Source organism: Heloderma suspectum, chromosome 13, assembly GCF_057233095.1.
Source record: "Heloderma suspectum isolate Gila_16-S chromosome 13, 16-S_ref, whole genome shotgun sequence".
NCBI lineage: Eukaryota > Metazoa > Chordata > Lepidosauria > Squamata > Helodermatidae > Heloderma > Heloderma suspectum.
In genome coordinates, this window is record NC_139470.1 from 12,339,889 (window position 1) to 12,367,841 (window position 27,953).

The 27,953-nt window shown below is 49.4% G+C and overlaps 1 protein-coding gene and 1 long non-coding RNA gene across 2 annotated transcripts; one reads left to right on the forward strand and one right to left on the reverse strand.

Moving 5' to 3' along the window:
* Positions 1-1,741: 1,741 nt before the first annotated feature.
* On the forward strand, positions 1,742-25,825 carry NOC4L (nucleolar complex associated 4 homolog). The gene is made up of 15 exons (XM_084819528.1): positions 1,742-2,028; positions 4,503-4,623; positions 5,571-5,677; positions 8,208-8,309; positions 9,542-9,691; positions 11,136-11,235; positions 13,465-13,499; positions 14,161-14,211; positions 15,381-15,492; positions 17,144-17,204; positions 18,595-18,705; positions 19,886-20,049; positions 22,138-22,220; positions 24,087-24,200; positions 25,656-25,825. The coding sequence occupies exons 1-15, from the start codon at positions 1,930-1,932 to the stop codon at positions 25,770-25,772; spliced, it is 1,527 nt and encodes a 508-aa protein (XP_084675654.1). The 5' UTR covers positions 1,742-1,929; the 3' UTR covers positions 25,773-25,825.
* Positions 16,188-27,912, reverse strand: LOC146336063 (uncharacterized). The gene is made up of 3 exons (XR_014785715.1): positions 27,728-27,912; positions 22,028-22,153; positions 16,188-20,572 (listed from the first exon to the last, which is right to left on the reverse strand). It is a non-coding gene; the product is annotated as an uncharacterized LOC146336063 (long non-coding RNA).
* Between the last annotated feature and the right edge of the window lie 41 nt (positions 27,913-27,953).

Here is a 27,953-nt window from a genome sequence, read left to right on the forward strand (position 1 = left end):
TCATATTTGTTGTAGGAATGCATATACTGACACTCAGCTGTGGGTCTAGTGCAGTTTACATTTAAAACCCCCCAAACCCAAATTCTTCTACATATTTTAGTTGTTCTTGGCATGGGTGGCTACACTTGACAGTGTCCTGTGCCCAAAGAAAGTATGGGTCAGACATAATTCAACCCCATCTCATAGAGAGCACTCTCCTTGGAGGTGTGGGTGCATCATTTCGAGTTCATACTCCCAGTTCCTTATTGGTAATTATCACCTGGGGTCATCACTCGTTAATATTGCACAAAACTGGATGGATTTGATTGGAGAGGACTGCTGTTTATCTCAAAGGGGACATTTCCGCAGGTATGGAGATACATGATATGGGGTAGTCAAAAGCTTATTGTGGGATGCAGGGGGATATTAGTACCTTATTTTACCGATGGAACTCTTGTTTTGAACTTTTCTGCAAATAAATAACTGGGAACTAGTAACACACTTCATTTGTACAAGGTAGCAAGGGGAACTTAGAGGCTTGCTCAATAATATGTTGTGGCATTTTAGTTGGCCCTAAGAAAAGCACCCATGAGTGTCCTTAATTATTTATATTAAAAACAGACAAAAGAAAAAAATACCCTTTTATCATGGAAAAAGTCGGATACACGTGCAGCATTGCTTTCCAAGCCATAAATCTGGCCATTGTGTCTCTCTTTAAAAATTATAAAAATACACACGTCTTATTTCAAAATGTGTCCCAAGCCAGTTTTTAATTGTGGGAATACTCTGACCTTTTCAAATTTTAGCTAGAATAGCCTAAATTAATTTCTGTGGATTCACTTAGAAGAAAAGCAGTGATCCCTGGTAAAAATAACAACAGGCCAATAAACAATTGGGTATGACCAGACTGAAGCCACTGTAAACCATATTCTATATTTCCCCTTGATATCACTCGTTCAGGGATAGATTTTAGAATTTTCTAGACGTTTAAATCAGACTATTTCAAAATCAAGAGGGTTTCTGACAGCTGTAGCCAAGTTTTTACCTATAGCAGGGATGGGGACCGTGTGCCTTGCCGAGATTGCTGGACTACAATCCCCATCAACCCTGATAGCTGAAGCTGATGGGAGTTGGGAGTCCACTACCCTCTGGCAGGGCGCAGTTTCCCCAACCCTGCTGTATAGGGCAGCTGTATATGGACTAGCAGCAAGAAAGTTACAGGCTTTTTGACCTAAAACGGTTGACTGCCAAGGGACCATGATAAATTTTAACCATTTGGATTTCTGGAAACTCAGGTTGGATTCCTTTTACGCTGTCTTGTTTGTATGTATGTATTTTGGGATGCATATTCCAATGGCGATTGGCCCTAAACAACTGACTGAGTAAACATGGGGTCGGTTGTTGTATCCAACGTTAGTCTTGCTCTGCTTCCCCAAGCTGCGCCCTCCAGATGTGTTGGACTGCAGTTCCCATAATCCCCAGCCAATGGCCATGGATTGGCATGCTCTCTGGGAATTATGGGGGTTGCTGGGCGACGCTGGCGGGGGAAGGCTGGTCTCGCTCAAGTCGCGGCCGTTTCCATGGGTCTACGCTAGTCGCTAGGCACAACCAACATTGGGCAGGCAACCCGTAGCCCGCTCGAGTTGTGCTGAACTACGACTCCCATCATGCCTCGGTCGCGGCCAGGCCGGCTAGGGCGGATGGGAACTGGAGTCGCACCCCATCAGCCTCCCCTCCCGCAGGGCTAGGAGCGCAGCCTCCCAGAGGGGAGCGGGCAAAAGAGAAAGTGCTGCGCATTACGCGCGGAGCAGCCGCCTCGCCGCGGCCGGAACCGAGAGGCGGCGGCGCGGCAGCCGCGTGGGCCTCCCCCGGGGGCGGATCGGCGCCTGGCCGGGCGCCCTTCCGCGCACGTGGGCCAGCCGGCCCGGGGCGGAGGGCGAGGAAGGCGCTATGGAGGCCTCCGAAGCCGCGCTGGGCGCTTGCCTGGAGGCGCTGCTGGCGAGCCGGAGCAACGCCAACCGCGTCTTCGAGATCCTGGAGCAGCTGCAGGTGGGTGCGGGGACGGGCCGTGCGCGCGCGCCCCGGCAGTTCTTTTTTTTTGGGGGGGGGGGTCCCGGCAGAGACGCGTGTCGAGCTTTCCAAGCAGCCGCCAGCCGCATCGGCCCCGGCACCTCTTTGGAAAGCCGGGAGGAGGCGACGGAGCGTGTGCAGTGCGCATTCCCCACCTTTCCATGCTTGACTCCGTGGGGCTCTCCCGTTGTTTTGGACGACGGGGATTCCTGACCATTGGCCATCCTAGCTGGGGCAGATGGGACCCGAAGCCCAAAATGTCTGGAGGGCACCAGGTTGGAGAAGGCTGCTTTTACTCAAAAGTAAGCCCTGTTGAGCGGGGGCGGGGGCGGGAGCGGGGGCGGGTAGCCCCGCCTCGTTATAGCCTTCCCCAGCCGAGTGCTCTCCGCTCCAGCTCCCATCATCCGCAGCCAGCATGGCCATGGGGGAGGGGGCGGTGAGTGGCGTCCCCACACCTTTTGCACCAGGTTGGGAAAGCTGCATGTGTTTAGATTGTGGGCTTGAGCTTCTCCACCCCACCCCCGGTACTTCTTTGGAATGCCAGGGACAAGAGAAGCAACAGGGAGAGGAGCATGTGCAGAGGTCATTTTCCTCTGCTGATGAGTTGCCATACGCCTGCAGATAAATAGCAATCTTCCCAGTTTGAGTTCCTTTGCACTTTTCATGTCATTTATTATATTTTAATACCGCCCAGTAGCTGAAGCTCTCTGGGCGGGTTACCAAGATCAAAACCTTAAAAATGCATTCTACATCGCGTAAAAACCATTGGCATACAAATGTGTAAACAGGCAGCACATACAGAGACACACACGTATCTAAACAGTTTTCAACAATAATCGGGAAAAATCCAGGACCTGATTGAAAATCCTCATCATATGCTGCCAAATGCCTGAGAGAAGAGGGCAGTTTTAACCTGACAACAAATATAGGATAAGGTTGGCACCAGGCAGGCCTCATCGGGAAGATTGTTCCAAAATTGGGGAGCCACCACGGAGGAGGCCCTCTCTCTTGTTGCTGCCTTCCAGCCTCCCTTGGAGGAGGCACCTGAAGGAGGAGGGGTTTAGATGATGAATGTAATGTAAGGGGAGAGGCACTCCATCAGGTATTATGACCCCGAGCTGTGTAAGGCTTTATAGGTCAAAACCAGCACCTTGAATGAGGCTCAGAAATATACAGGGAGCCACTGCAAATGGGCCAGAATTGATGTTATATGTTCAGACATTCTTTCTCCTTGTTATCAATCTTGCTGCCACATTTTGCACCAGCTGCAGCTTCTGAGCTGTCTTCAAGGGCAGCCCCACGTAGAGCACGCTGCAGTAATCTAACTTGGGGGTTACCAGAGCATAGACGACTGAAGCCAGGCAATCCCTGTCCAGATAGGGGCATAGCTGGGCTGCCAGCCAAAGTTGGTAGAAGGCACTCTGTGCCATTGAGACCACCTGAGCCTCAGGTGACAAAGATGGCTCCAGGAGGACCCCCAAGTCACCTTTTCATTTCAGCCTTTTAGAATGAGGAAAAAAACTGCACGAAAAATGGGAAACCACCAGAAGACCAAGGGGTGGGGGGAGAGGTTGGGACCCCAGGTGGCCTGGATTTGGTTCCTGGATCTGAGGTTTTACACCACTGGGCTATGGCGCTGAGGGTATAAAGATGGCAACCTCTATTCAAGCACATATGTGTGGTAGCTATGCACAACCAGAAATGCAGGTGAGTGTGAGGACTGGCGGAAGAGGAATGGAGCCTTCCCTCTTCTGCACCCATCCAAGAAACCAAATGAACCGCTGGAGAAGAATGGTCCCTTGTGTGGGCTTATTCATGACAACAAAAGATGACATGCCTCTTCGTGACATTTCGTGAAATGTCAGCAAGCTTCTGCCTTTGGCGCTTCTCTTAACACAGTGAGTGCTAGGGAGGAACAGTGTGTTCCTGAGCATGTGCAGAGTACACTGGCAATGAACTATGGCTACACAGACACATTTATTTATTTAAAGTATTTTTGTTTATCCTGCTCCTCAGCCAAAAAGCCTCCTAGAGCGGCTTACTAACAGTCAGTTCAAGAAGACGGTCCCTGCCCCACACACTTAACGGTCTAAAAAGACATGATACATGAGGAAGAAAGGAGGGGAAGGGAAGAGGAAACAAATGGAGTCGTCTTTCTACAGGGCTGGAGGAATGGCCCCGCTTCCCTTCTCATCTCCCTCTTTTACAGTTGCTGGGGGTAACAATTGAGGGAGGAGGAGACAACTGACAATCTTCCCTTCAATCTAATCTAATTTAGATGGCTAACATCATCTTCTCAAGTGAAAAAGACAACACTACTACAGAGTATTCAGTGTCATGGTTAATCCAGCGCATTGTCCCATTCTCCAGATATTTAGTACAGCCTGTTAAGTCTCCTGTTCCTTCCCTCTTCTCTTCCCCCACCCCAAATCCTTGCCCCTTTTCCTCAACAGGCTGAGCAGAAAGACATGGTCCTGTGTGCTGTCCGGACCTGTAGCCGCCTCTTTGGGGCCTTTCTCGAGCGGGGAGAGCTGTTTGTGGGGAAACTACCTCCAGAAGAGCAGTCTCTGCAAGGTGAGGTTGAACATCCCTGTAGGGAGGTAATGGGTGGAGGGGAATGGTGGGTCGCCTCTAATTTGACCTACCAATTGAAGATCAATCATTCCTTCTATTTCCAATGTTCAGGGGTGAGTGCCGATCTTTATGTAGCCAAAGCAGCACCATCTGGGCACAAGAGGGGGGTATTAGCAGGCTAGGAGGAGCCCGGAGCTTTGCAGAAGTACAATGTGTTTTTAAAGCTATCTGTATCCTTCATGTTGATCAGCATCCCTGTCAATAGATTTGATTGTCACTTCCAAGTTGCTCAGGAAGGCATACATGGTTCTCTTCCGCACTCCACAGCTCACCACCATCTCATTTTCTCAACACCCCTGGGAGGTAACCTAGGCCTAGAGAAGAGTCTTGAGACTATGCTGTACATGAGGGGTAGTTTTTCTGCTCGTTGATGGCTTTGCATTCTTCCTTGGATTAGAGTTGTGAGTAAATTAGTTTCTGTCTGTTTGGGCTTGAATAGAGATAATGGTTTCTTGTCCTGCTACAGGTGTTAATTACTTTGAGTTTATTTTTTCGAGATAAGTTATGTATGTGTATAATTAATTAAAATACAATCATCCTAGTTTTTTTTTTCCAGTGTTCATTAATGTCTGTAGAGGGACAATAAACCTCTGTTTCCGTTCAAGCCCGAACAGATGGAATCAAACTTCTTGACAAGTTCTAATTCAGCAGTCTACAGAACTGCCAGCGTTGCTGTGCTACTTGTCTTAAGCATTGTGTAGGATTCTCACAGGCTGTGCTTTTTTTGTGTGTCATTGCCACTTTGACCCGTGGTCAGAAGGGAAAAAATAAGAAAATTCTCAACAAAATAGGGTTCTGGTCCCCTGTCCTAAGCAGAACAACAAACAAAATCTGGTCATCCATCCACCTTTTCTCCTCTTCTCCCCCCACCTCATCTTGTCTTTCAGAGAGCTACAGAGCAGAAGACAAGTACAAAATTTGGATGAGACATCGGTACAACAGTTGCGTCAATTGCCTGGGGGAACTGATGGGCCACAAATCTTTCCAGGTCAAAGTGAGTTTAGTGAGGGTGACCCCGGCAGGCTGCTCCGAGTGCTAATCCCGACCAAGATTCTCTTTGGATGGGACCAGTTGCTGGGGAACATGGGCGGGAGGGTGCTGTTGCACTCGTGTCCTGCTTGTGGGTTTCCTATGGGCAGCTGGTTGGCCACTGTGTGAACAGACTGCTGGACTAGATGGACCCTTGGTCTGATCCAGCAGGGCTCTTCTGATGTTCTTATGGGAGACTTTCCGTGGGATGGAAGGTGTGAGAAGAGAATCTTGCACTACTAAACAGTCAGTCAGCTGTGGTCTAGTCCCCACCGGAGTGTAAAAGTTGTATCTGGGCTGTACCATTTGCAGACTGCCAGGAAGAGGCTGAAAAGCAGTGGCGGCTGGTGACTCCTGTTCCAGAGGGGTAATGAGTCCATTCTGGGTTTTTGTTACAACCAGCCAAAGCTCTAAAGGTGCTATCCAAGGTGCTGAGCTGGTGCAGTTTGGGGATAAGCTTCAGTACTTTGAGTAGTGCTTTTAGAGCTTTGGCTGGTTGTAACTAAAACCCAGACTAGAATAACCGCCCCTCGGGAACTGGAGTCGCCAGCTGCCACTGCTGAAAAATCTTTATCCTTCTCCATCCCAAAAGATTCCCTCCGTGTGGAAAACAAGCACGGCGGGAAAAGAGTTCTAACCTATCCTTTTTTTACTCTGATATGCTAGTTTTCTGTCTGGAGGGAGATTGTTGTGGCAGTTTTTGGTCTGGAGGAGCGTTAAATTGCGCTTGGAAGAGGTATAGCCCAGACAAGGCTTACCACCTCCGTGACTCCTAATCCTAAGCGATGCACATCCCCTGGTCTTGGTCGCCCAAGATGCCGTCACGGAGCATCATTCAAAGAGGCCAAGTTTTACCCCTCGCCAAAAAGTGACCCAATCTGGCACCTGCAAAAGCCAGAATTTTGAGTGCAGGGTGGGCGACACCCAGGTTGCACCCGCCCCGTCACGTTCCTTCCTCCTCTCCCTTCACAGTCAGTGCACTCCAGGAAACAAGGCTTCAAGCTACACTTCTTTATTAGCTAAGGACAGTTCTTTACAAATGCAGATTTTAGGACACTCTCAGACTGCAGTGAAACAGCTAATTCGCACATCAACGAGTATCAATAGAGGAGCCGAAATGGAGGTTAGAGAAGTTGCCAGCAGTCTGGGCAAGAACTTCACCACCAGACTTGCTTCACAGGGATGCCCCTTCCTTAGGGTGGCTCCCTCCTGCATTGGCTTCCACGAGTGGCCAACCTGGCAGAGCGTCTGAGCCCTGCCCTTAACTTTTCCCTCTTCGCTCTGCAACGGACCCTAGCATCCTTCAAGTCACACCCCTCGATCTCCTCTGAAACCTGGGTTCTCATGGGGGAGGAATGGGGGAGCTGTTCAGGCTGGGCCATCTGTGTGTCAAGGTCTTGGGAAGAAAGTCTTGCTGTATCTGGGCTCACCAAGGAGACTGCCTCTCCCTGTTCTGGCTGTTCCCAATCTGAATCTGAGCTGCCAGACATCTCTACATGCTCAGATTCATTCCTGACAGCCCCAGTTTGCATTGCGAAACTCTGCCTGAGGATGTATTTATGATTTCTACCAGGGGTGTTGAACCTCTTTGAACTCGAGGGCCCAATTCCATTTTGGAGAAGCTGTCAGGGGCTGCATTCCTGTGGTGGGCGGGGTCAAAGGCAAAAAGGGATGAGGCCAAAAATGTCAAAGATACCTGCATATTTTTGCTTAAAGGTCTTACTGCCAGCAGCTAAGCCTTAGAAGAGGGATTTCAACTGTTCAGAATGGGGAAAAAGCTGCACAAAAGCCAGGAAGCCACCCAATGACCAGTGCCTAGGGAAAGGGCCATATCCCTCTAGGGAACCCTGGCGGGCCAGATTGGGACTGGATTTGGCAGGCCAGGTGGTCCGGATTTGACCTGAGGTTCTGCACCCCTGATTTATACTGTGCTATCCATCTATGTGGGCGCCCTCTGCCCCAAGGAGCTTACAGTTTAAATTGGGCAGAGGGAGAGGCGCATGCACCCTTTCTTAGGTGTCTGCTCTGTTGCCTGTTCCTGAGCTTGTGTAAAGTGTACCCCAGCCTCTAGGCTGGCCCTTGTGCGAAGGCAGGAATCATGGGCTGACAGTTTTTCTCTCTGCTTCTCTTTGAAAGGATTTTACCAAGCCCCTTGTAATGTTCACAGGCAGGGCATTGAAAGCACTGTAATGTCTTTTTATTTATTTATTTATTCACGATTACATTTATAGCCTGCCTTTTTTTCCTCTTGTAAGGAAGCCAAGGTGGCTTACATGCTCCTCCTCCTCTCCATTTTAGCCTCACAACAGCCCTGTGAGGTAGGCTAGGCTGACAGACAGTGACTGGCCCATTGCCACCCAGTGACCTTCATGGCCAAATGGGGACTAGAACCTGGGTTTCCTGGGTCCCACTCGAACAACATGTAAAGGGAATGTTATTGAAATTGATGGTTGCACTTAAAAGACTGTTTATCTCCCCGCTTTTTTCCATTCAAGGAATCTGCCCTCTGTACCCTGATGAAGTTTGTGGAACTGGAAGCCAAACATCCTCTGATCAAGAATGAATGGAGCTTCAATTTTCCACAGGAGCTTTTGAAAGTGAGTTGCATGAATCCTTGTGTGAACCTAGGAAGCTGCCTTACGCTGAGCTTGAGACCCTTGGTCCATCTAGCCCGGTATTGTCGACACTGACTGGCAGCGGCTTCCTGGGGTTTCAGGCAGGATTCTTTCCCCCAGCCTTACCTGGAGATGCCGAGGATCGAACCTGGGGCCTTCTGCATGCCATGCATGCTCTTCACCACTGAGCTACTGTCCTCCAGCCACTGCTGTCAACATTAGAGGATACAGTTTGGGATGCCAGCCAGCCAGCTATGCCCAGTCCTAGGATATTCCATTCCATCCTGATGCTTTTTTAGCAAATAAGGTGGTCGATAAATGTTAATAATGAAGAAATACAATAAATTCTGTTTCCCTTTTTCTGCCTCCCCCCCCCCCCGATGTGACAGATACTTAGCATTCTTTGGCCACTGAGCATGCTCACTGGGCTGTGTTGGGACACACACACACACACCCCGGAAAGAAAAAACACCCTAAAGTTATTTTGTGCTATAGCAAAGCTTTGTGGATGGTCCCCTTTTGGCTACCTAAGGATCGACGTTCTGAGAATGAGTTTGCTGTTAGTATATAGCATTGGTTGGGAAGCTCAGGCCCAGGGGCCAAATCTGGTCCCCCAAGATTCCCCGGAGGTCCACGGCCTTTCCCCTGACCACCAGTTGTTTGGTGGTTTCCCAAGTTTTTTGCAGTTTTTCCTCCATTTTAAAAGATAGCATTGCCTCTCCTAAGGCTTTTCTTACCGGTCGTAAGCTACAATATAGGGGTATTGTTTTGCATTTTTGGCCACACCCCTTTTGCCTTCGGCCCCGCCCACTGCTGGAATGCAGCCCCCAAGAGTTTCTTTGAAATCGAATATGGCCATCAAGCTGAAAGAGGTTCCCTTCCCCTGGTATATAGGATAAGACCTTCCCTGTGGAACAGACCAGGGTTCATCTGCAGCAGTGTTACTGTTCCAGCAGCTTCCGGCTTGATGCTTTGGGAGTTTCAAAGGCATGTGTGAAACCTATGGCCCTACCTGGTTGCTTGACTTGCTTGAAGATGGTATCCAGAGGTATACTGCCCCTGAACATGGAGGTTGTATTTGAATTGGCAAAGGCTAATCACAACGCTTTAAGGAAGGGCGGGTAGAGGCCAGCAGGCAAGGACTCCTGCTATGTTAGATCAATCGATGGTGTCATCTGAGCTCTCAACTTCCTTTTCCATTTGTTTCTTCCTAGTTAGTTGTGGGGGGCTTGATCCCAACGGGAGAGGATTCTTCCCTGCTGGTTTCTCGCTTCCAAGAATACTTGGAACATGACGATGTCCGGTTCTTTGTGATGAAGTCGGTGGCTGAAAACATTGGGAGCGTGATGCCAAAGGCCAAAAAGGTACCCCCTTCCCCCTCCAAAAAAGGTGTCACAGCCAGGGGAACCAAGGGGTAGAACCCAGGAGGGTGCCATGCAAATGAAGTGGTGGGGCTAATGCAGATGAAGTGGTGTGGCCACACAGATTGAGGCAGGCTCAATTCTTAAGGGTTGTAGTTGCCCAGGACAGTGTATCCCTCCTCCTCTGCTTTGTGCTTGGTCTCCATGCCCTCCTTTAGGGAAAAGTAAAGCACCATGCTTGGGGGCAAAGTTCTGGGTGAGGGCCAGATTGGTCCTCTGTCCCTGGCACTGGATGCTCCAGTGGTTGTTGGCAGGGAGCCTATGAATAGGGCAGGGGGTGGCAATGCATCTCTGTGGGTTCAGAGGCGCATTGCCACCCCGCAAATCTCGCAATCTATAGATCCTTTTTTTTACACGCACCACATGTCGTAGCGATAAAAACGGTAGGTTGGTCTGTTTGGGAAGACCGTTCTGGAGCAGCAGTAGCATGATAGGCTTCCGTAGAAAAGCTGCATGGGCGTGAGCGAGCGTTTGAGTTGTTGGAACTCTTCTCACGGGTAGGCGTTCAGCAATAAAGGTTGGCTAGGGTGGCGAGAGAGGAAAAGATGTTACTGGGCAGGCTGGGGAAAGGCCCGGTCTGCGAGCTGTAATGGTCTTAAGGTGGAATGTGGGGGCAGAGGAAGGTGCTATGCAGATTTCAATTGGTTAAGCCATGCCTGGTTGCGCCAAAGAACAGAGAAGCACGGCTGGTGTGTCTTTAAAATAAAAGTCATAACAGGCTGTAGTAGTTAGGATATCAGATGAACTATATGGAATTTTGGGCTCAAATCCTTGCTCAGCCATAGGAACACGAGTACGTAGGAGGAGCCATGCTGGATCAGGTGAACGGCCCGTGGAGTCCAGCTTTCTGCTGCTCCACAGTGGCCAACGAGATGGGTCTGGGAAGCCCACAGCCTGAACATGACTTCAATAGCAGCTTCTTGCTTGTGTCCAGAGACCGTCTTCCTCTGAGACTGGAGATAGCACATAGCCATCCTGATTAGTAGCCACTGACAACCTTCTCCTCCACGGAGGTCACTGAGGGCTTTGGGGCCAACCCTGTGCGTGCTCTTGCTCAGCTCAGCCTACCTCACAGGATCATTGTAAAGATAAAATGTGGAAACCAGATGATGCATGCCTCCCAGCTAAAGATAAAAATGTAATCAATAAAATAATGGATGCTGAGTAACATAATGAGTCGGCAGCGAGGGGTCATTTTGCTCATGGCTCGGAAAAAGAAATCCCTCTACTTTTTAGTTCTTAACTTTTCCACAAGAACTCGCTTATGAACTCCATGTTGAGAGAAGGAACTTCAAGCATGTGCATGTGCATGTTTGTGCATCATATATCATTATCATTATCATTATTATTATTATTATTATTATTATTATTATTATTATTTATCTAGGCTCCATTTCCAGTTTACCAGAAGAACGTCTTTGCCCTTGTTTCATCCATCGCCATGCCGAGTGAAGAGAGCGAGATAAAAAACTTCCTAGTAAGGCATGGTGAGTGAAATGCTGCTGCTGTTTGCTTGGACATCTTTGTATTTGTGCTAGAACCATTCTAGGTGTCTCTCGGATCACCCAGAGCTGTGCTGCTGGTGCCAAGGAGGCCAGAACCACTCTTCTCCCCTGGTCTGAGACTAGTTCCTCAAAGTTTTGTCCTGGAAGTTCCTTGCCCTAGAAAGTGCTAAATGGCAGTCCCGTGCCAACCTACCCTGACCAAAGTTTAGGATTGCAGATATTAATTTATTTACAACATGGATTTCCTCCACAGTTTGGCTGGAAAGGCTCCCAGACTGGTTTACAAATCAGTCAAAAGAAGAGGGTCCCTCCTCCACAGGCTTGCAATCTAGAAGACACGATGCAAAAGGGAAAATGAGGGAAAGGGAAATGGAAATGGAAAAGCAGAAAGCTCAGGCCTCAATTCTTAGATTTCTTGATAAGGCACTGCCCTTCACTTTTCAAGCCTGTCTTTGTAACCATAAGGGCTAGAAACTTGTGTGTGGACAAATTATATACAGTATATGTGTTATATATAACACCCGCCCGTGTTATATATAAAACACACACACACACGATGGATAGCTATAAAATTTCAAGCACTTGCCTCTTATTATAGTGGCAAATATCCCCAGCTAGTCATGTGGGAGATGGGTTCGATTCCCCAATGGGGAGGCTTGGACTGTGTTTGGGGAAGGGTCATGGCTCAGCAATAGAGCCCTTGCTTTGCATGCAGAGATCCCGGGTTCAATCCCTGGCATCTCTAGGTAGGGCTGGGAAAAGCCCCTGGCTGACCCCCCGGAGAACTGTTGTCAGTCAGCGTAGACAATACTGAACGAGGCTGAGGTTTTATAAGGCAGCTTCCTCTGTTGTTCCTCTGTTAATCTCCCCGGGGTTGGCCATGTGTGGCATCATTGCAGCATGCACACAGACTGGCGTATACACTCCTGCATTATACTCTCTTTCCATCTAGCCCAGTGTTCTGCTCGATGTTTTGGATTACAGCCCCCAGCATTCCCTACAAGTTGGCCAGGCTGGACGGGGCTCATGGGAGTTAAAGCCTAAAACATTTAGAGGGGGGTTGGGAAAGGCTGGAGGAAGTCATATTGACGTAGTGGGACCATGGTTCTGGTGCAACATAAGGCAGCTTTCCGTGTTCACTTCTGCAAGTGTAACGTGCACTGCCATGCGTAGGGATGTACGGATCCTGCAAAATCCATTCTGTCTGCGTTTTGTGGATTGTCTGGTGCCTTTCGTTCCATCATCCGCTCATTGACGGAATTGGATTTTTTCCAATTTCCTAAATGTGCGCAAATCCCTCCAATGCGCAAATCTCCCCCAGTGCGCAAATCAACCCAAAATGTGCATTTTATGCTTTAGCCTATGGGAGAAATGCGCATATTCAGCCGGTGTTTTTTATTTTACATATTTTTCTATGACTAAGTTTGCATAAAATTCCAGAAAATTAAAAACAAAACAAAACCAAAAAGTCCTCAAGCCTGCAGAATCCATGTGACTCAGGAAAAGCTGGTCACTGCAGAATTCATTAAAATCTGAACTCAATTTGATTCCGTTGCAGATTTCTCCAACATCCCTAACCATTATCATTGTTATGATTATTATGATTTATATTTCTATACCACCCAATAGCCAAAGCTCTGGGTGGTTTACAAAGATTAAAAACATTAAAAATACAATATGCAGAGATTAAAAGCCATTTACATAAATAACATCACGAACAGACAATATACACAAGAGAACATATATCTAAAACGACTTCAAACAAGCAATCTCAAGCAAACAACCATAAGACAATCCAGGATCGATTAAAACTTATCATACGCTGCCAATGGCCTGGGAGAAGAGAAAGGTCTTAACCTGGCTCTGAAAAGGTAACAATGCTGGTGCCCGGTGGGCCTCACCGGGGAGATCATTCCACAATTGGGGGACCACTACCGAGAAGGCCCTCTCCCTTGTTGCTGTCCTCCGAGCTTCCCTTGGAGTAGGCAGCTGGAGGAGGACCTTAGATGTTGAGCATAGTGTTCAGGGAGGTTCATGTCGAGAGAGGCGCTCCATCAGGTATGGTGATCCCAAGCCATACTGTGGTCCCAAACCAAGTGCTAACTTGTGCACGGCCACTGATGTATAAGCTGCTCTATAACATATTTCATTACACGTTGCCTTCCTTATTTAACAGTGTTTCTCTCTCTTTCCCTCCCCCCCCCCCAACAGCTAACCAACAGGAATGGAAAGTGTCCAAGCTAAAGGTATATATATATATGTATATGCTTGAAATGCTTCTCCTAAGGCAGGCTCAGGGTCGTATCCGGCCCTCCAGGGTTCCCAATCTGGCCCTCTAGGGTGCCTCAAAAGGCCACGCCCTTTCATCTGACTCCACCTCTTTGCCCCCAACCACTGACCATTTGGTGGTTTCTCGGCTTTTGTACAGTTTTTCCCCCCGTCCTGAAAGGTTCAAATGCCTCTCCTAAGGTGTAATTACTGGCAGTGAGAACTTTAAGCTAAAATAGGCTGATAGTTTTTGGTATTTTTGGCTGTGCCCCTTTTGCCTTTTCCTCGCCCGCCACTGGAAGGCAGCCCCCGAGAGTGTCTCTGAAATTGGATGAGGCCCTTGGGGTTGAAAGTTCTAGGGTGTTCCGGAACGTTCTAGAATGCACTCTAGAATGCTCCCCCAGGGTTGTCAGGGAAGCATATCCACCCTTACCGACCTTCTCATCGTGGAACCCCTGATAAAGCTTCGGAAGAACCCTCAGGGTTCTCTGGGGCAGAGTTTGAAGACAGCTGGGCTCAACCACTGAGCCCCGCTTTGCGCTGATGGTTTTCCCATACGAACCCGTGAAAGCCCCATAAACACAAGGTGGTTTACTCCAGAGTCTGATCTCCGTGTTCTTCTTCCGCCCTTGTCTTCAGGAGCACAGGCGGGCCTTCGAGAGGATGTGGCTCGGATTTCTCAAGCATAAGGTGAGTGTTGGCAGCCTGGGTCCTTGCTCTGATTTAACACCAAATAATTTCTCTAAAAAAAATCCTGCTCCCTCTTGTTACGCCCCAAGGGCACACACTTGTGAGTGCCTGTTGTCACGGGAGGGAGTATGAACGTTTTGTATTGGAAGATAAGAAGAGCTCTGGTGGATCAGAGAAGAGGGTGACGTAGTCCACTATCCTGTTTCCAACTGTGGGCAGCCAAATATCTCCTGGAAGCCTGTAAATAGGGCTTGAAGCCCCCCCCCCCCGCCCCCCAGGATCTGGTAATCTGGTATTCAGAGAGCTAGGGCTTTTGAACTTGAAGTTTTCATTTAATTATCCTGGCCCCTTTTGTCTTCCAAGAGTATGTCTAATCCCCCGCCCATTTTAAAGCTATCTAGATTGTTGGCTATGCACCCCCCCAAAAAAAAATGGGTCCAGCACCTTGGATAGCTCCTTTAGACCTTTGGCTGGTTGTAACTAAAACCCAGAATGGAATCTCCACCCCCCCCCACATTAGATTCACCAGCCTCCCCTGCTTGAGATACAGTGTGGCATAGTGGCTAGAGTATTGGACTGGGACTCAGGAGACCCGGGTTCTAGTCCCCTCTCGACCATGAAGCTCACTGGGTGCCTTTGGGCCAATCACTGACTCTTGGTCTAACCTACCTCACAAGGTTGTTGTGAGAATAAAATGGAGAGGAGATCCTGTGTACACCGCCTTGGGGTGCCTGGAGGAAAGCCGGGATATCAACGTAACAAATAAATAAGTAAACGTCTTTTTAAAAGAGCATAAGCCCCATACACAAGATCCAGTGACGGACCCAGGAGTATCCCAAGGAGGCTGACTCTTGCCTTTCATTCCTCAACACTCCTCCCAGTTCCAAGATTTGTGTGTGTGTCGGGTAGAGAGGCCCCCTCAGTTAGGCCCCTGTTGTCCAACTACGGCAGGTCATGCAACCCGAGGGCTGTCCCATGCGGCCTCGTGTGTTCTCCATTCAAAATGGCGGAACTGTTGTAGATGTTTTAGGCTCTTCCTTGGCCTCAGGTTCCTGACGGAATCCCAGCCTCTCAGCCTCTGGGACAGACCGTGCCTGAAAGTCACTTGACGTGACTTCTGTATCTCCCCTCCCCCTGCCCCCCCCCACCTCTCTCTCCTCCCTCCTCAGCTGCCCGGCAGCCTGTACAAAAAAGTGTTGGTGATACTGCACGATTCCATCCTGCCTCATATGAACGAGCCCACCCTCATGATCGATTTCTTGACAGTTGCCTATGACGTAGGTGAGTAGACGGAGGGCGACGGAGGGCATTCTGTGCGCCTTGGGCAAAGGTTGGCGTCAGAACTGCCAGGACGACCGTGGGCTTGCATTGAGGGTTGGGGGTAAATCGTGGCAGCCAACCCACGGGCGTCCACGCGCGGCAGGAGAAAGGAGGTCTGTGGCTCTCTGGCACAGGAAGGTCTTTGGCTGATCATTAAACCTGCCGTTTGTCTTTCCTTTCTCCCATTGTGGATCTCAAAGGTGGTGTGTGTGTGTGTGGGGGCTTTCTGGTGGTCACCCCTCCAGTCACTGACCAGACCTGGGCCCGTTTAGCTTCAGCCAAGCGGCAGCCTCGTGCGCCTTCAGGCTGCACCCTGGGATCGTGATATCTGGGAGGGATTGCATTGCTTGGAGGAAATTTTTCGCTGCACACATCCACCCCAGATTGAGCCTACAGACCCTTTATGCAGGATTTCTGGAGACTCGGAATTCATGCTAAAGAACCAAATTGAGGCTACTGTCTTCATTTTTGCACAGTTTAGCCAGGTAGCAGAATTTTAAATTTTTTGGTAGTAAAGTTTGTTCATACCGGGGGTGCAAAACCTCAGGCCCATGGGCCAGAACCGGCGTGCCTTGGGTGCTGTCAGAAGCGCCCTAGCGGCCTTTTTCAGTACACTCCAATAGCCAACTCAAGACACAGACGAAAGAATTCTTTTTAAGGCTTTAATCCTTTTACAGCTTAATGACTCTTTCAGATGCTAATCACCAGCAACTAAGCAATGAACAGCAGAGTGGCCTAAGCTCCGAGTAGGCAGTTGATCCCCGTTTGAAGGAGAGTCACTTGAAGACCCTGAACTTATGGGCTAGGGAGAGATCCTCCCTTCTTTCCCTTGGGTCCACGGGACGCGGCCATTGCTTGCGCGCCAAACGGGCGCTACGCCTCCTTTCCGCACCCTCCATCGCTCGTCACTCCCTGCGTCTGCATCAAGTGTCTAGCAAGCCCCCCTCCCGCACTCTCTCACTGCCCGGGTCACTATCTATCTCAGGAATGCCGGCAGGAGGAATCTCTGCCAGCTGCTGTGCCTGTGAGGGATGAGCTGGCTCCTCTCCCACGGATTGCTGATCCTCCTCAGAATCAGAACTGCTCTATCGGCTCAGTTTCCACCCTGACAGGTCCCCAGATACCCACAGTCCCTTCCACTTTCCCCCAGGTTGGTTTCCCAGCTTTCGTGCAGTTTTTCCCCATTTTAAAAGGTTGAAATGCCCGCAATGCTTAGTTACTGGCAGTTAAGAGCATTAAGGTAAACTATGCTGGTATTTTTGTGGTTTTGGTCTTTCCCCTTTTGCCTTTGACCGCCCCCCCCCCCTTAGGATAGCCCTGCCCATCACTCAAATGCGGCTCCTGAGAGCTTCTCCGAAATGGAATTCAGCCTTTGAGCTGAAAGACCCCTAGCGTCCATGTGCACAGTCCTGGTTATGAGTTAACAACCCCTTAAATACAATTTTTGCAAAACATCTTGTGTGCACACACGCACACACACACACACACACAGAGGCAGACCATCAGATAGATACATGTTAGGGGTAATACGAGTGGTAGAGTTCATGTGCCAAACTTCTGGCTCATGCCTCATGGATCATGTGCGCATAATCGGACCGTGCTTCTCCTGCAGGTGGAGCGATCAGCCTTCTCGCCTTAAATGGATTGTTTGTACTGATTCTTCACCATAATCTGTAAGTTCCTTTTTGCTCCCCAATGATCTTCTCTCGAAAGGCTGCAATTTGAACCCACCTGAAGCATGCCAATCATATTCGGTTCCCGTTTCCAAACACTTTAGCTGTTGTGGTTTGCACGTTTCCAATTTGGTGGTTCAGATCCAGCTCGTAGACCTCTCCCCCTGCTCTGCTAAGTTACTACTTGAATGGAGGTTTTTACATGACGCTCAGCATCTCCAATCAAATCTGAGGCCCTCCTCCGAGGCAGGTTTGGAGGATGGCAACAGGGGCGAGGGCCTTTTTGATGGTGGCCTCCCAGCTGTGGAATGCTTTCCCCAGCGCCAGCTCAAGACTTTATTCACAGGCATTTGATGGCATATGGTGGGCTTTCTAGGGTGCAATCCTGTCACGATGACTGGAAGCCTCTGGATTCAGAGCCTTACAGTCATCCAGTGCAGAGCGGGAGGAACAGCAGAGGCGATCTTCACCTCCCCGCTCCTCCCGTTCTGCAGTTTTGCTGGATGGGCTTTTTTGGCTGTCTAGCTGGAGCTTTTTGGAGGGAAGAGGAGGAGGCTGCAGAGGCCTCAGGATAGCTCGTATCCCAGCCTCTCCAATCCCCTGCCCTCCTTACCCACTGGAATGCCCCCCTCTCCCTGTCTCCAAGGTCAAGTTACTCACCTTGGATAGCAGCCGGCGTGAATCTTTCTGTGCCAACTGTGAGGGGTGGGAGGTTGAGACCTCTGATTCCCAGGCCCAAGGACAGAGCTCTGCCTTGAAGCTGGGAATCCGAAATATCCTGTGGCCCCTCAGATGCTGTTTAAGGGCCATGGGATCGTTCCCTTAATGCATCAGTTGAATTGTTTTGGTTGTCACTGGACTTTTAGTTTTTTTTTATGGGGGGGTGGTATTTTAGGGGATAACTGTTTTAGCTGTTTTAAGTTTTGTATGTTTATATTTTGCTGTAAGATGGCTGAGAGTTCTTTCTGAGAGAGGCCTCTAAAGATCTAATAATAATAATAGTTAATAATACTAAATTAATAATACATAGTTTAATGCAGCCTTTCCCAATCTGGAAGGCTACAGATTACAGTACTAAAGATTACAGTTTATAATCCATGGCTCTAGGTATACAGGGCTGGTGGTTGTTTTGACCCCTGTTCATTCCTGTGGGGTTGAAAAGTGTGATATTTTATTCACGGACATTTGCTTCCACCTCAGAACCTCCTGGAGGAATGAATATATAAAAATAAAGAGCGGGATGGTTAACACCTCTTTATCTTAACTGCATCGTAAGGGTAAAAGTAGCCATTGTGAATTTTCACTGGTTTTGGAGTCTGTAATAACTCCAACTTGTCAGGGGGTTAACTAAGTCTGTTTTGTCTATTTCCTGTGGTCTCCTTTTGTATAGGGAATATCCTGATTTTTACAAGAAGCTATACAGCCTTCTCGACCCTTCCATCTTCCACGTGAAGTACCGTGCCCGGTTTTTCCGTTTGCTGGATTTGTTCTTGTCTTCATCGTAAGTCTGTGTTTGGCGGATATGCCTCTTGGCCTCCCGTCCGCGTTGGTTTTGGGAAGCTCGGCCGAAGGTTTGTTTCCCTTTGGCTGTCTCCTTGGAAAGCCTTTTAAAATTTTATCCGGGGCCAAGGAATAAGCGTGACAGCTTTGAGCACTTATTTTCATGGGTTTTAAATCTGCCTTCTCCCCCCGCCCCTCAAAAGCCCTCTACTTGAATTGGCTTTAGGTGTTGGGGTGCTTTGAAAGGGCTGCCACACCCCATTTATTTAATTCATTACATTTCTATACCACCCAATAGCCGAGCGCTCTGGGCGATTCACAGAAATTAAAACCACAACTACAGCATAAAAACAATATAAAATATAAACGCTTGAAACTACAGTATGAAAGCACAGTCAGCATAAAACCTACAAGCAATGCAGAGATTTAAAATACAGGAACAAATTTTAAACCACAGAGCTAAAGGACTAGAATGCTAAAATTCCCAGAGAAAGAAAAAGGTCTTGACCTGGCACTGGAAAGAGCACAACATACGTGCCAGGTGGCTCTGCCCCCTTTTGCCTTGAGCCCCACCCACCACTGGAACGCAGCCCCTGAGAACTTTTCCGGAATGGAATTTGGCCCTCGGGATGAAAGAGATCTGACACCCTTGAGCCGGAGGGGGCCAGCCACCCCACTGATTCCATAACAGGGTGGCTGGCCCGTTATGCCAGCCACTCCGCTGATTCCATAAATTGAGTCTTAAGTCTGTTTTAGGAACGCCAGAAGCTGCCCCATACCCGGTCAAGCGATTTCTCCCAGCCACCTCACCGTTGTCTGTCCTGCCCGATCAGAAATCTCCAGGGCAGGCTTCCCCAACTGGCCACCCGCCAGACGTTTTGGACTACAACTCCCAGCATTCTCGAACATTGGACTGGCTGGCAGGGCTGATGGGAGTTGTAGTCCCAAACCTCCAGAGGGCCCCAGGTCAGGGAAGGGCTGCTCCAGGGTCTCGGGCAGAGAAGGGTCTTTTTGACTGGCGATCCCACGGAGTGAACCTGGGATCTCCCACACACCTTTTGCCACGTTGTGGCCCCGTCTCGAACTTGCGGATGACTTCTCAGGAGCTCGGTGCCACACAGTCGGCGGAGGTGGGAGGAGGAGAGCTTTTGCCTGAATTCCCGCCCCTTCTCTTCCCGTAGGCACCTGCCGGCGTACCTGGTGGCGGCGTTCGCCAAGCGGCTGGCCCGGCTGGCGCTCACCGCACCGCCTGACGGTCTGCTGATTGTCATCCCCTTCATCTGCAACCTCTTGCGGAGGCACCCATCCTGCAAGGTGCTCATCCACCGGCCCGACGGCCCCCCAGGTGAGAGGCAGGAGGCGGAAGCAGGAACCACGTCTGCCGGTTCAAAGGGGCGGCGGCGGCTGGGTTGGGCCGGGCGTGACCTTTTTCGGGGCCTCCTCACCTTCCTGTAGAATTCTGGGAGGCGCACACTCAGCCTGCCGCAAGCTGTTGCCTTCCCGATCGCTTGGACTTCAGTTCCCATCCGTCCCAGCCAGCTTGGCCAATGGTCAGGAAGCCTGGTAGTTGTAGTCCGAAATACCCGGAGAGCACCAAGTTGGAGAAATCTAGCTCAGACTAAATCTGCACAGGGATCTTCTGAATGGTCCAGACAGCCCGATTCTCTGCAAGGGGCCCATTCACTGCTAGCTCATTAAAACGAGTCAGCAGCGCAGAGGCGTTCCGTGAGCCTTTCCGCATATTCCTTGTGTTGGGAGGCTTTAATTAGGAGTGGAGAACCTACGCCCGTCTAGATCACTCCTGACCTTTGGCCGTAGTAGCTGGGGCTGATGGGCGTGGCTGTCAAAAGAGTGAATCGTCCTTCCCCCTTCGCAATCAACACCACAAAGAGACAGAGCTTTAGGCCAATATGACATTATTTGCTAGAAACTAGCATTTTTTTATTATTATTATTATTAAATTTATTAATCGCCCATCTGGCTGGTCACCCAGCCACCCTGGGCGATGCACAACATACAATAAAAACAGTTTAAAACAATAAAATTCTACAATAAAAACATTTTCTAAAATACCCTAACCCACCCCAAATACCTGCCTGAACAACAGCGTTTTTAATGTACGACGGAAGCTCATTAAAGAGGGGGCATGACGGAGTTCCCTAGGGAGGGAGTTCCACAGAGTGGGGGCCACCACAAAAAAGGCCCACTCCCTCGTCCCCACCAGCCTAGCAGTCCTGGCTGATGGGACAGAGAGAAGGCCATCCGAGGCTGATCTTGTTAAGCGGCCTGTCTGGTGCTGCTGGAGGCGCTCCTTAAGATATCTCTACAAATGCAGATTCTAGGAAGCTCTCAGACTGCCCCAAGCCCTAAATAACCAATCAACAATCCCTAAGCAGAGGAGACGAAACCAGGGGGTGGAGAAGTTGCCGGCAGTTTGGGTATGAGCTTCCTTGGGTATGAGCCTCCCGGCCAAGCTTGCTTCACAGTGGTGCCCCTCCCTTAGAGGGGCTCCCTCCTACGTTGGCTTCTAAGAGTGGCTATCCTGGCAGAGTGTCTGAGCCCTGCCCCGAACTTCTCCCGTTTTGCTTTGCAATGCGCCCTAGAGCCTCTCAAGTCACACCCCTCTTTCTGCTCCTCCTCCTCGGAAACTTGAGTTCCCACAGTGGAGGGAGGGGGCAGGGAACCAGCCTGGGCCATCTATTTGTCAAGACCTTCGGAGGAATCTCCCCCAGCGTCTAGGCGCTCTAGGGAGGGTCCCCCCCCCCCCGGCCTTGATCTAGCAGTTCTCACTCTGACTCAGAATCGGAGCTGTCAGACATCTGAAAGGGCTGGGACTCATCCCTGACGGTGGGAGTCCCAACAACATCTGGAGAGGCACAGCTTCATCAACTCTCCCTTAGTTTTTGAAACAGGAAGGGCTGCAGCTTCCCTCTTTGATGTAGGAGTACCACCCCCAATCCCAGTGTTATGGCTGGTCATACAGTGCTGAGCTGTAGACCCGTTGCCAGCAGGGATCCAGGAGCAGGGACCAAAGACCACACCAGAGCAGAAGTCCCAGTCCAAACAGGAAGCCCCTCCTGCCCACTGGCTAGCCTAAGCGGACAGAGCCAGCCCAACACCGGAGAATAGTTCTTTGCCCAGAAGGATGCTGCCATCTGCCACCCCGGAGGCTCGCCGCACAGGGCAACTGCACACAGAGCTGAGCTTTTCTGGTTCTAGCCCCGAAGGTTCCCCCTACCTATGTGTAGGGGACTCATTTTGTGGTTACTCAGAAGCAGGGAAGGTGCGATATTTCTCTGCTGTGATTGCTGTTGCAATGTTACCTGGGGATGAGGTTTTGGAGGTTAGCTCCAACATGACACGGGAGCTCCAAGTTTAAATTCTTCCTGCAAACGGTTGTCCATCACAGCTTTCTCTGTCCTGTTTTCTGTAGAGATGTCAGAAGATCCCTATCGGATGGATGAAAAAGAGCCTTCAGAAAGCAGAGCTTTGGAGAGCTCCCTATGGGAGATAAAGGTACGCCTCTTGAGGACAGAAGTCTTGAGGGCTGTCCTAAAAGTGATGCAGAATGGGGTGGCAGGATCCTGGATTCTGTGCTCCTTCAGAAGACAGATGCAGTGCTTTCCCTGCTACTATATAAATAAAATCCCTGCATGTAGAAAATGAGCCCATTTTACATGGCCCTCTCCCTGATGTGCTCGTTTTCTACATGCAGGGATGTGTTACGTGCAGTGGGAAAGGTTTAGCATACCCCTCTCCCTGATGTGCTGGTTTTCTACATGCAGGGAGCTCTCTTCATAGGGCACCATTCAAAAATATGACTGTGTATGTGCCTGTTTTCAGAAGTGGTACGGACCAGAATTTTACCATCTCATTGTGCCTGAGTTGTAGAACTGGTCCAAGGGTTTCCTAGGAAGATACAGGGAATTGTAAAGATGATGGGAGGGGGGGGATACATCTAGCTCACCCTCCCCTTTCTAAACAGAGTGCATCATAGGTCTGGAATCAGGGCACCCTTCCTACGCACACACATCGGATGGATTCAGCTGATTGGGGGCCACCCAGCAGTCACTGAAAAGCACAACTCGTTCATTGTTGTTACAGCATTGATATGCCACGCTTCAGCACAGACTCTCAGGGAAGCTGTCAAATCATACAATAAAGCTGAAAACGCTAAATACACCATTACAGTCCTAAATAATGCAGCAGGACAACCAGCCCTTTTCCTCCCTATGAAAACGTCGGCAAGGGAGAGAGACATGCATTGTTGCCAACTTCTCCACCGGCCCTTGCAACTATGCCTTTTAGCAGCAGCTCGATTCTGGTGCAGCGTCACCCGATTCTCCTTGCAAAGCAACTTGCTGTCAGTGGTGTGAGAACATATCCGGCCAGTTGTTGTTTTTCTTACCAGTTAGCAGTCCATTAGGTACCTATAACCACTGAAACAGGAGGCAGCTGATCTATATTTATTTATTTGTTTGTTATATTTGTAAGCTGTCCAATAACCAATATTCTCTGGGTGGATTACAAACAGATAATGGCTTCCAGCCACATCTACGGTTTCCAGCCACACATTAAAGCCCAACAAGACTTGGTGAGACCTGGTTTGCACGTAACGACAACCCAGAGTATGGGTTTCGTATGGGTTGTTGTTGAATCGTGGGTTGTTGTTACATGCAAACCCTGCACTATTTTTTAACTGTGGTTAACCACAAACAACCCAGAGTTCACAACCCAACAACAACCCTGATTTCTCTTCCTGGGTTGTTTGTGGTTAACAACCCATAGTTAAACTGTAGTACAGGGTTTGCACATAATGACAACCCATGATTCAACAACAACCCATGATTCAACAACAACCCATACTCAACCCATACTCTTGTTGTTATGTGCAAACCAGGCCACTAAGAATACTTGGCAGTGGGAGAGGGCTTTTGAACCACTCCTCCCAGCAAACCCTAGCCTGTGTGGTTTATACCAGGGGTGTTGAACCTCAGGCCTGCGGGCCAGATCTGGCCCACCTGAGGTCCCATTCTGGCCCTCTGGAGTTCCCCAGGTAGCCATGCCGCCTTCCCTGGCCCTACACTTTTCTTTGACCACTGATCCTTTGGTGGTTTCCTGGCTTTGGCCATTTTTTCCCTTTTCCAAAATGCTGAACTGCCTCTCGCAAGTCGTAGTTACCCAGCGCTAAGAGCTTTAAGGTAAAATAGGCTAGTATTTTTTGGCCCCAACCCCCTTTTGCCTTTGGTCTGGAACGCGGTTCTCTGACATTGCATTCCGCTCTCAGGCCGGCCCCGGGCACAGACAGGAGCGGGGTGCATCTCCTCACCTCCTTAGCACTGCTGTGGCTCCAGCTGATGGCCCGTTCCATTGTTTCCACAGACGCTGCAGAACCATTACCACCCGGACGTGGCCAGAGCGGCCAGCACAATTAACACGTCACTGTCCGAGATGGAAGAGGATTTATCGGAGGTCTTGGAGACGACCACCTTTGAGGTAATGCAGATCCTTGCGTGGATGGAGGTGATTTCAGGGCCATCGCCCTGGTGTGTGTGTGTGTGTGTGTGTGTGCGCGCGCGTGTGTGTGTGAGAAAGAGAGAGAGAGAAGGAGTTGGGGCGAAGAAGACTCTTCCTGAGATTCCAGGTGTTGTCCTCCCCAGGTATTTCTTTCTTTCAGTTTTCCGCTTCCATTGAGCAACACCCATTTCTTTGCGGAATCTCTCGTAATTAAAAAATAGAAGCTCTCTTACGCCAGGTCAGACCGTTTCTCCATCTAGCCAAAGCTTTCCCCCACCTGGTGCCCTCCGGAAATTTCTGTTGGACTACAACTCCCAGCGTCCCTGGCCCTGCCGATGGGAGCTGAAGTCTAAAATGTCTGGAGGGCACCAGGTGAGGGAAGGTTGATGTAGTCCCGTCTACTCTGACTTGACAGCCCCTCTCTGTGGAGAGGGGTCTTTCCCCATCACCTGCCACCTTGTCCTTTTTATGTTTTCAACTAGGGAAGCCGGGATTGAACCCGGGACCTTCTGCTTGCAAAGCAGGGCCTCCTCTGCTGAGCTACAGCTGTTCCACTAATGGAACAGCATGCAAGCAACGTTTCTTCCCAGTGTTCAGTAAGAATCACCTTGTCAAGCTTACCTTGCGCATACGAAAGCAATTAGAGCGTCCTGTCCTCCAGTTGGCTGGGTCTGGAGAGCCCTATAGTTGGGTTCATGGGTGTTGGACCTCAGGCCCTCCTGTGGCCAAATCACCCCCCTGGATTTTCCCAAATGGCCACACCCCCTTCCCCCTAAACACCAGTTGTTTGGTAGTTTCCTGCTTTTTGTGAAGGCCCCCCCTTCTAAAAGGTTGAAATCCCTGTCCTAAGGCTCAGTTACTTAGCAGTACAGATTTTGTTAAAATATACTGGTATTTTTGGCATTCCCCCGCTCTTTTGCCTTTGGCTCTGCCCTCCACTGGAATGCAGGCCTCCAAACCCTTCTCTGAAATTTAATGTGGCCCTCAGGCTGAAAAGTTCAACACCCCTGCGTGGGTGCTTTTGGCTGGCAGCGGGACATGATGGGTGGCGGAGCGTAACTCGGCAGAGGGCAGAGGGAATATAAATCTGACAGTGCTTTCCATCTATATAGAGCTCTTTTCCTTAAAGGCTCAAAACACTTCACGTAGAGATTGCCAGTAACTCTCACAACAACCCTGTCAGGTGGGCCAGTCTTAGGGGTGAAATAGGAAATTGTGATCGTCTCCCCCCATTTTTTTTAAAAAAATCTTAAAACAGTGTCTGGGGCTTTTGGTCAGAGTAGTGGTGTGAGGGGTTGGGGGTGCTCTGATTCACACACAAACACACACCCTGGCAGTAGCTTCTATTCACTATGGAGAAAAGACAAGCAAAATACACCAGAGCAAAAAGACAGAATATTCTGACATCTCCCACTCTCTCTCTTTTTCTGGCAGATGTTTGATAGGGATATAAACAAAGAAGCTGCGGAAGTCCCATTGGAATATCAACAAGTCCGAGGTCTGTTTGGCAAGAAGAATGATATTTTTGCAGAATACTTTACATTGGAATGATTTTAAAGCTTCCCTTGGTAAAAGATTGTGTAATAAAGCCTTTTTGTTCTGTTTTTAATTTAAGACATGGTACTTTGTGTGTGTTTGGTTTTAATTGGAAAACACACACACACACACACCACCAACCTCTTAACACCAATCTCTCTCTCTCTCTCTCTCTCTCTCACTCACACACACACACACACACACACACACCACCAACGTCTTTGCACCAACCTCTCTCTCTCTCTCTCCTTCTCTCTCTCTCTCTCTCTCTCTCACACGCACGCACGCACGCACACCACCAACCTCTTTACACCAACCTCTCACACTCTCTCTCTCTCTCTCTTTCTCTCTCTCTCACTCTCACACACACGGGCGCGCGCACACACACACACACACACACACTCCCCAAACAGGCCTAGCCTATCTGTGTAGTATAATCCTCAGGTGGTAGAAAAGACTACAGACTGCAGTAGGATATGCGTGATGCAGGGTACCCTGCAGCAGTCCTTGCAAGTAGAAAGCCAGCACAGCAGGCAAAAAGAGCCAGGATTGAGCCGTTCTCTCTGCAGTGCAGTGTCCCGCTTGCAAAGAGGAGCATTTGAAATCCGAATCCACCGCTTGCCACCTGAAGCAGTACAGTTTGAAAATCAAGGGAGGCAGGGGGATTACAGCAAGGGTCAGAGCGTTTGTCTCTAGAGCCTAGTAAGGTCTAGTCTTGGGCTGAGGGTCTTTTCCATACCCTGCTCCCTGATTCTTTTAACTGGAGATGTCAGGGATTTGAACGTGGCCCCTTCGGCATGCAGAGCTTGTGCTCTTCCACTGAGTTCTTCATCATCAATAATAATAATAAAACGTATCGCATGTTTCCCTTCCAAAATAGGAGTCACTCAAAGCAGCATACAAAATATTTCCTATTAATATATTTCTATCCTGCCTTATTTCCTCCTTTGAGGAAATACGTGGTCCTTACGTGGTCCTCCTCTTCCTTCATTTTATCCTCACAACAACCCTGTGAGGAAGGTTAGGCTGAGAGTCAGGGACTGGCCCAAAGTCACCCATTGAGCTTCTTGGATGAGTGGGGACTAGAACCTGGGACTCCCGAGTCGTAGGCCAACACTCTAACCACTACACCACACTGGTGTATCTATTGCATGAAAAACAATAAGATGCACGGACAAGTTAAAAGCATCAGCAAACCTCAAAACGAACAGTAAATAAATACAATTAATCAACGGTGTCTGTGTTCCGTTCCTGAAATTGCACAGGCGGGGAATTGAACCCACGTCTCAGCTACTTGGATAGCTTCTGTTGCTAACCACCCTACCCCAATGCCCTTGCCTACCTGCCCTCTCTCTCTCACCTCATCTAAGTGTTGGCATTCAGATGGTAATCTCCTTGGGGCAGGCACCTTTTTTTTTGGTCTCATTTCTTTTCACCTACATAGCTAAGACAAGGGTGTTGAACGTCTTTTGGCACCAGGTTGGAATTCCATTCCAGAGAAGCTCTCAGGGCCGCATCCCAGTGGTGGGTGTGGCCAAAGGCAAATGGTGGCTCCAAAAATAGCCTGTTTCAGCTTAAAGCTTTTCCTGCCAGTAGCTAAGCTCTAATAGAGGCATTTCAACCTTTTAAAACAGGGAGGGAAAACTGCACAAAAGCCAGGCAACCACCAAATGATTGGTGGTTGGGGGAAAGGAGGTGGTGGTAGGAAAAGGGAGCATGGCCTTCTGGGAAGCCCCGGGGGACCAGATTGCAACCCTAGGCAGTCTGGATTTGGGATTCTGTACCCTTGATCTAAGTAAGCATATCAATTCAGCCATGTATATTTTTTTTTAATAAAATCCAAATAAAACTACGATGCCGCTTGGAACTTTCTGCATTCTGGCACTTCTGAGAGGAGGCCTTTTGAACCCCCCGTCACGATCTTGCATTCTTGATCTGTGATGGCCACAATCCTGTCTCTTTTTTTTTACCTGTTGATCGTCTTTGCCCTTGAAAACAGGTACATTTCTGTCTGTTCAAAGAGCTGCTTATCTTTAAACTTTGTCCATGTGGCGGTGGGGTGGTGGGGAGAGCGAGAGCGAGACAGAGAAAGGAAGGAGACCTGGCTCGTTCTCCGAGGCTCCGGAAAGGCATCTGCTTATAAATATTTAAAAGTGCAGGGCTGTGATGACGGCACGAGCCTTATCAGGGCAGCAC

Excerpts from the sequence above, each read along its gene's own strand:
- NOC4L (XM_084819528.1), top strand. The coding sequence starts at position 1,930 with ATGGAGGCCTCCGAAGCCGCGCTGGGCGCTTGCCTGGAGGCGCTGCTG. Across the intron at positions 9,692-11,135 it reads TGATGCCAAAGGCCAAAAAG|GCTCCATTTCCAGTTTACCA; the intron begins GTACCCCCTTCC and ends TTATTTATCTAG. Across the intron at positions 11,236-13,464 it reads AAACTTCCTAGTAAGGCATG|CTAACCAACAGGAATGGAAA; the intron begins GTGAGTGAAATG and ends CCCCCCCAACAG.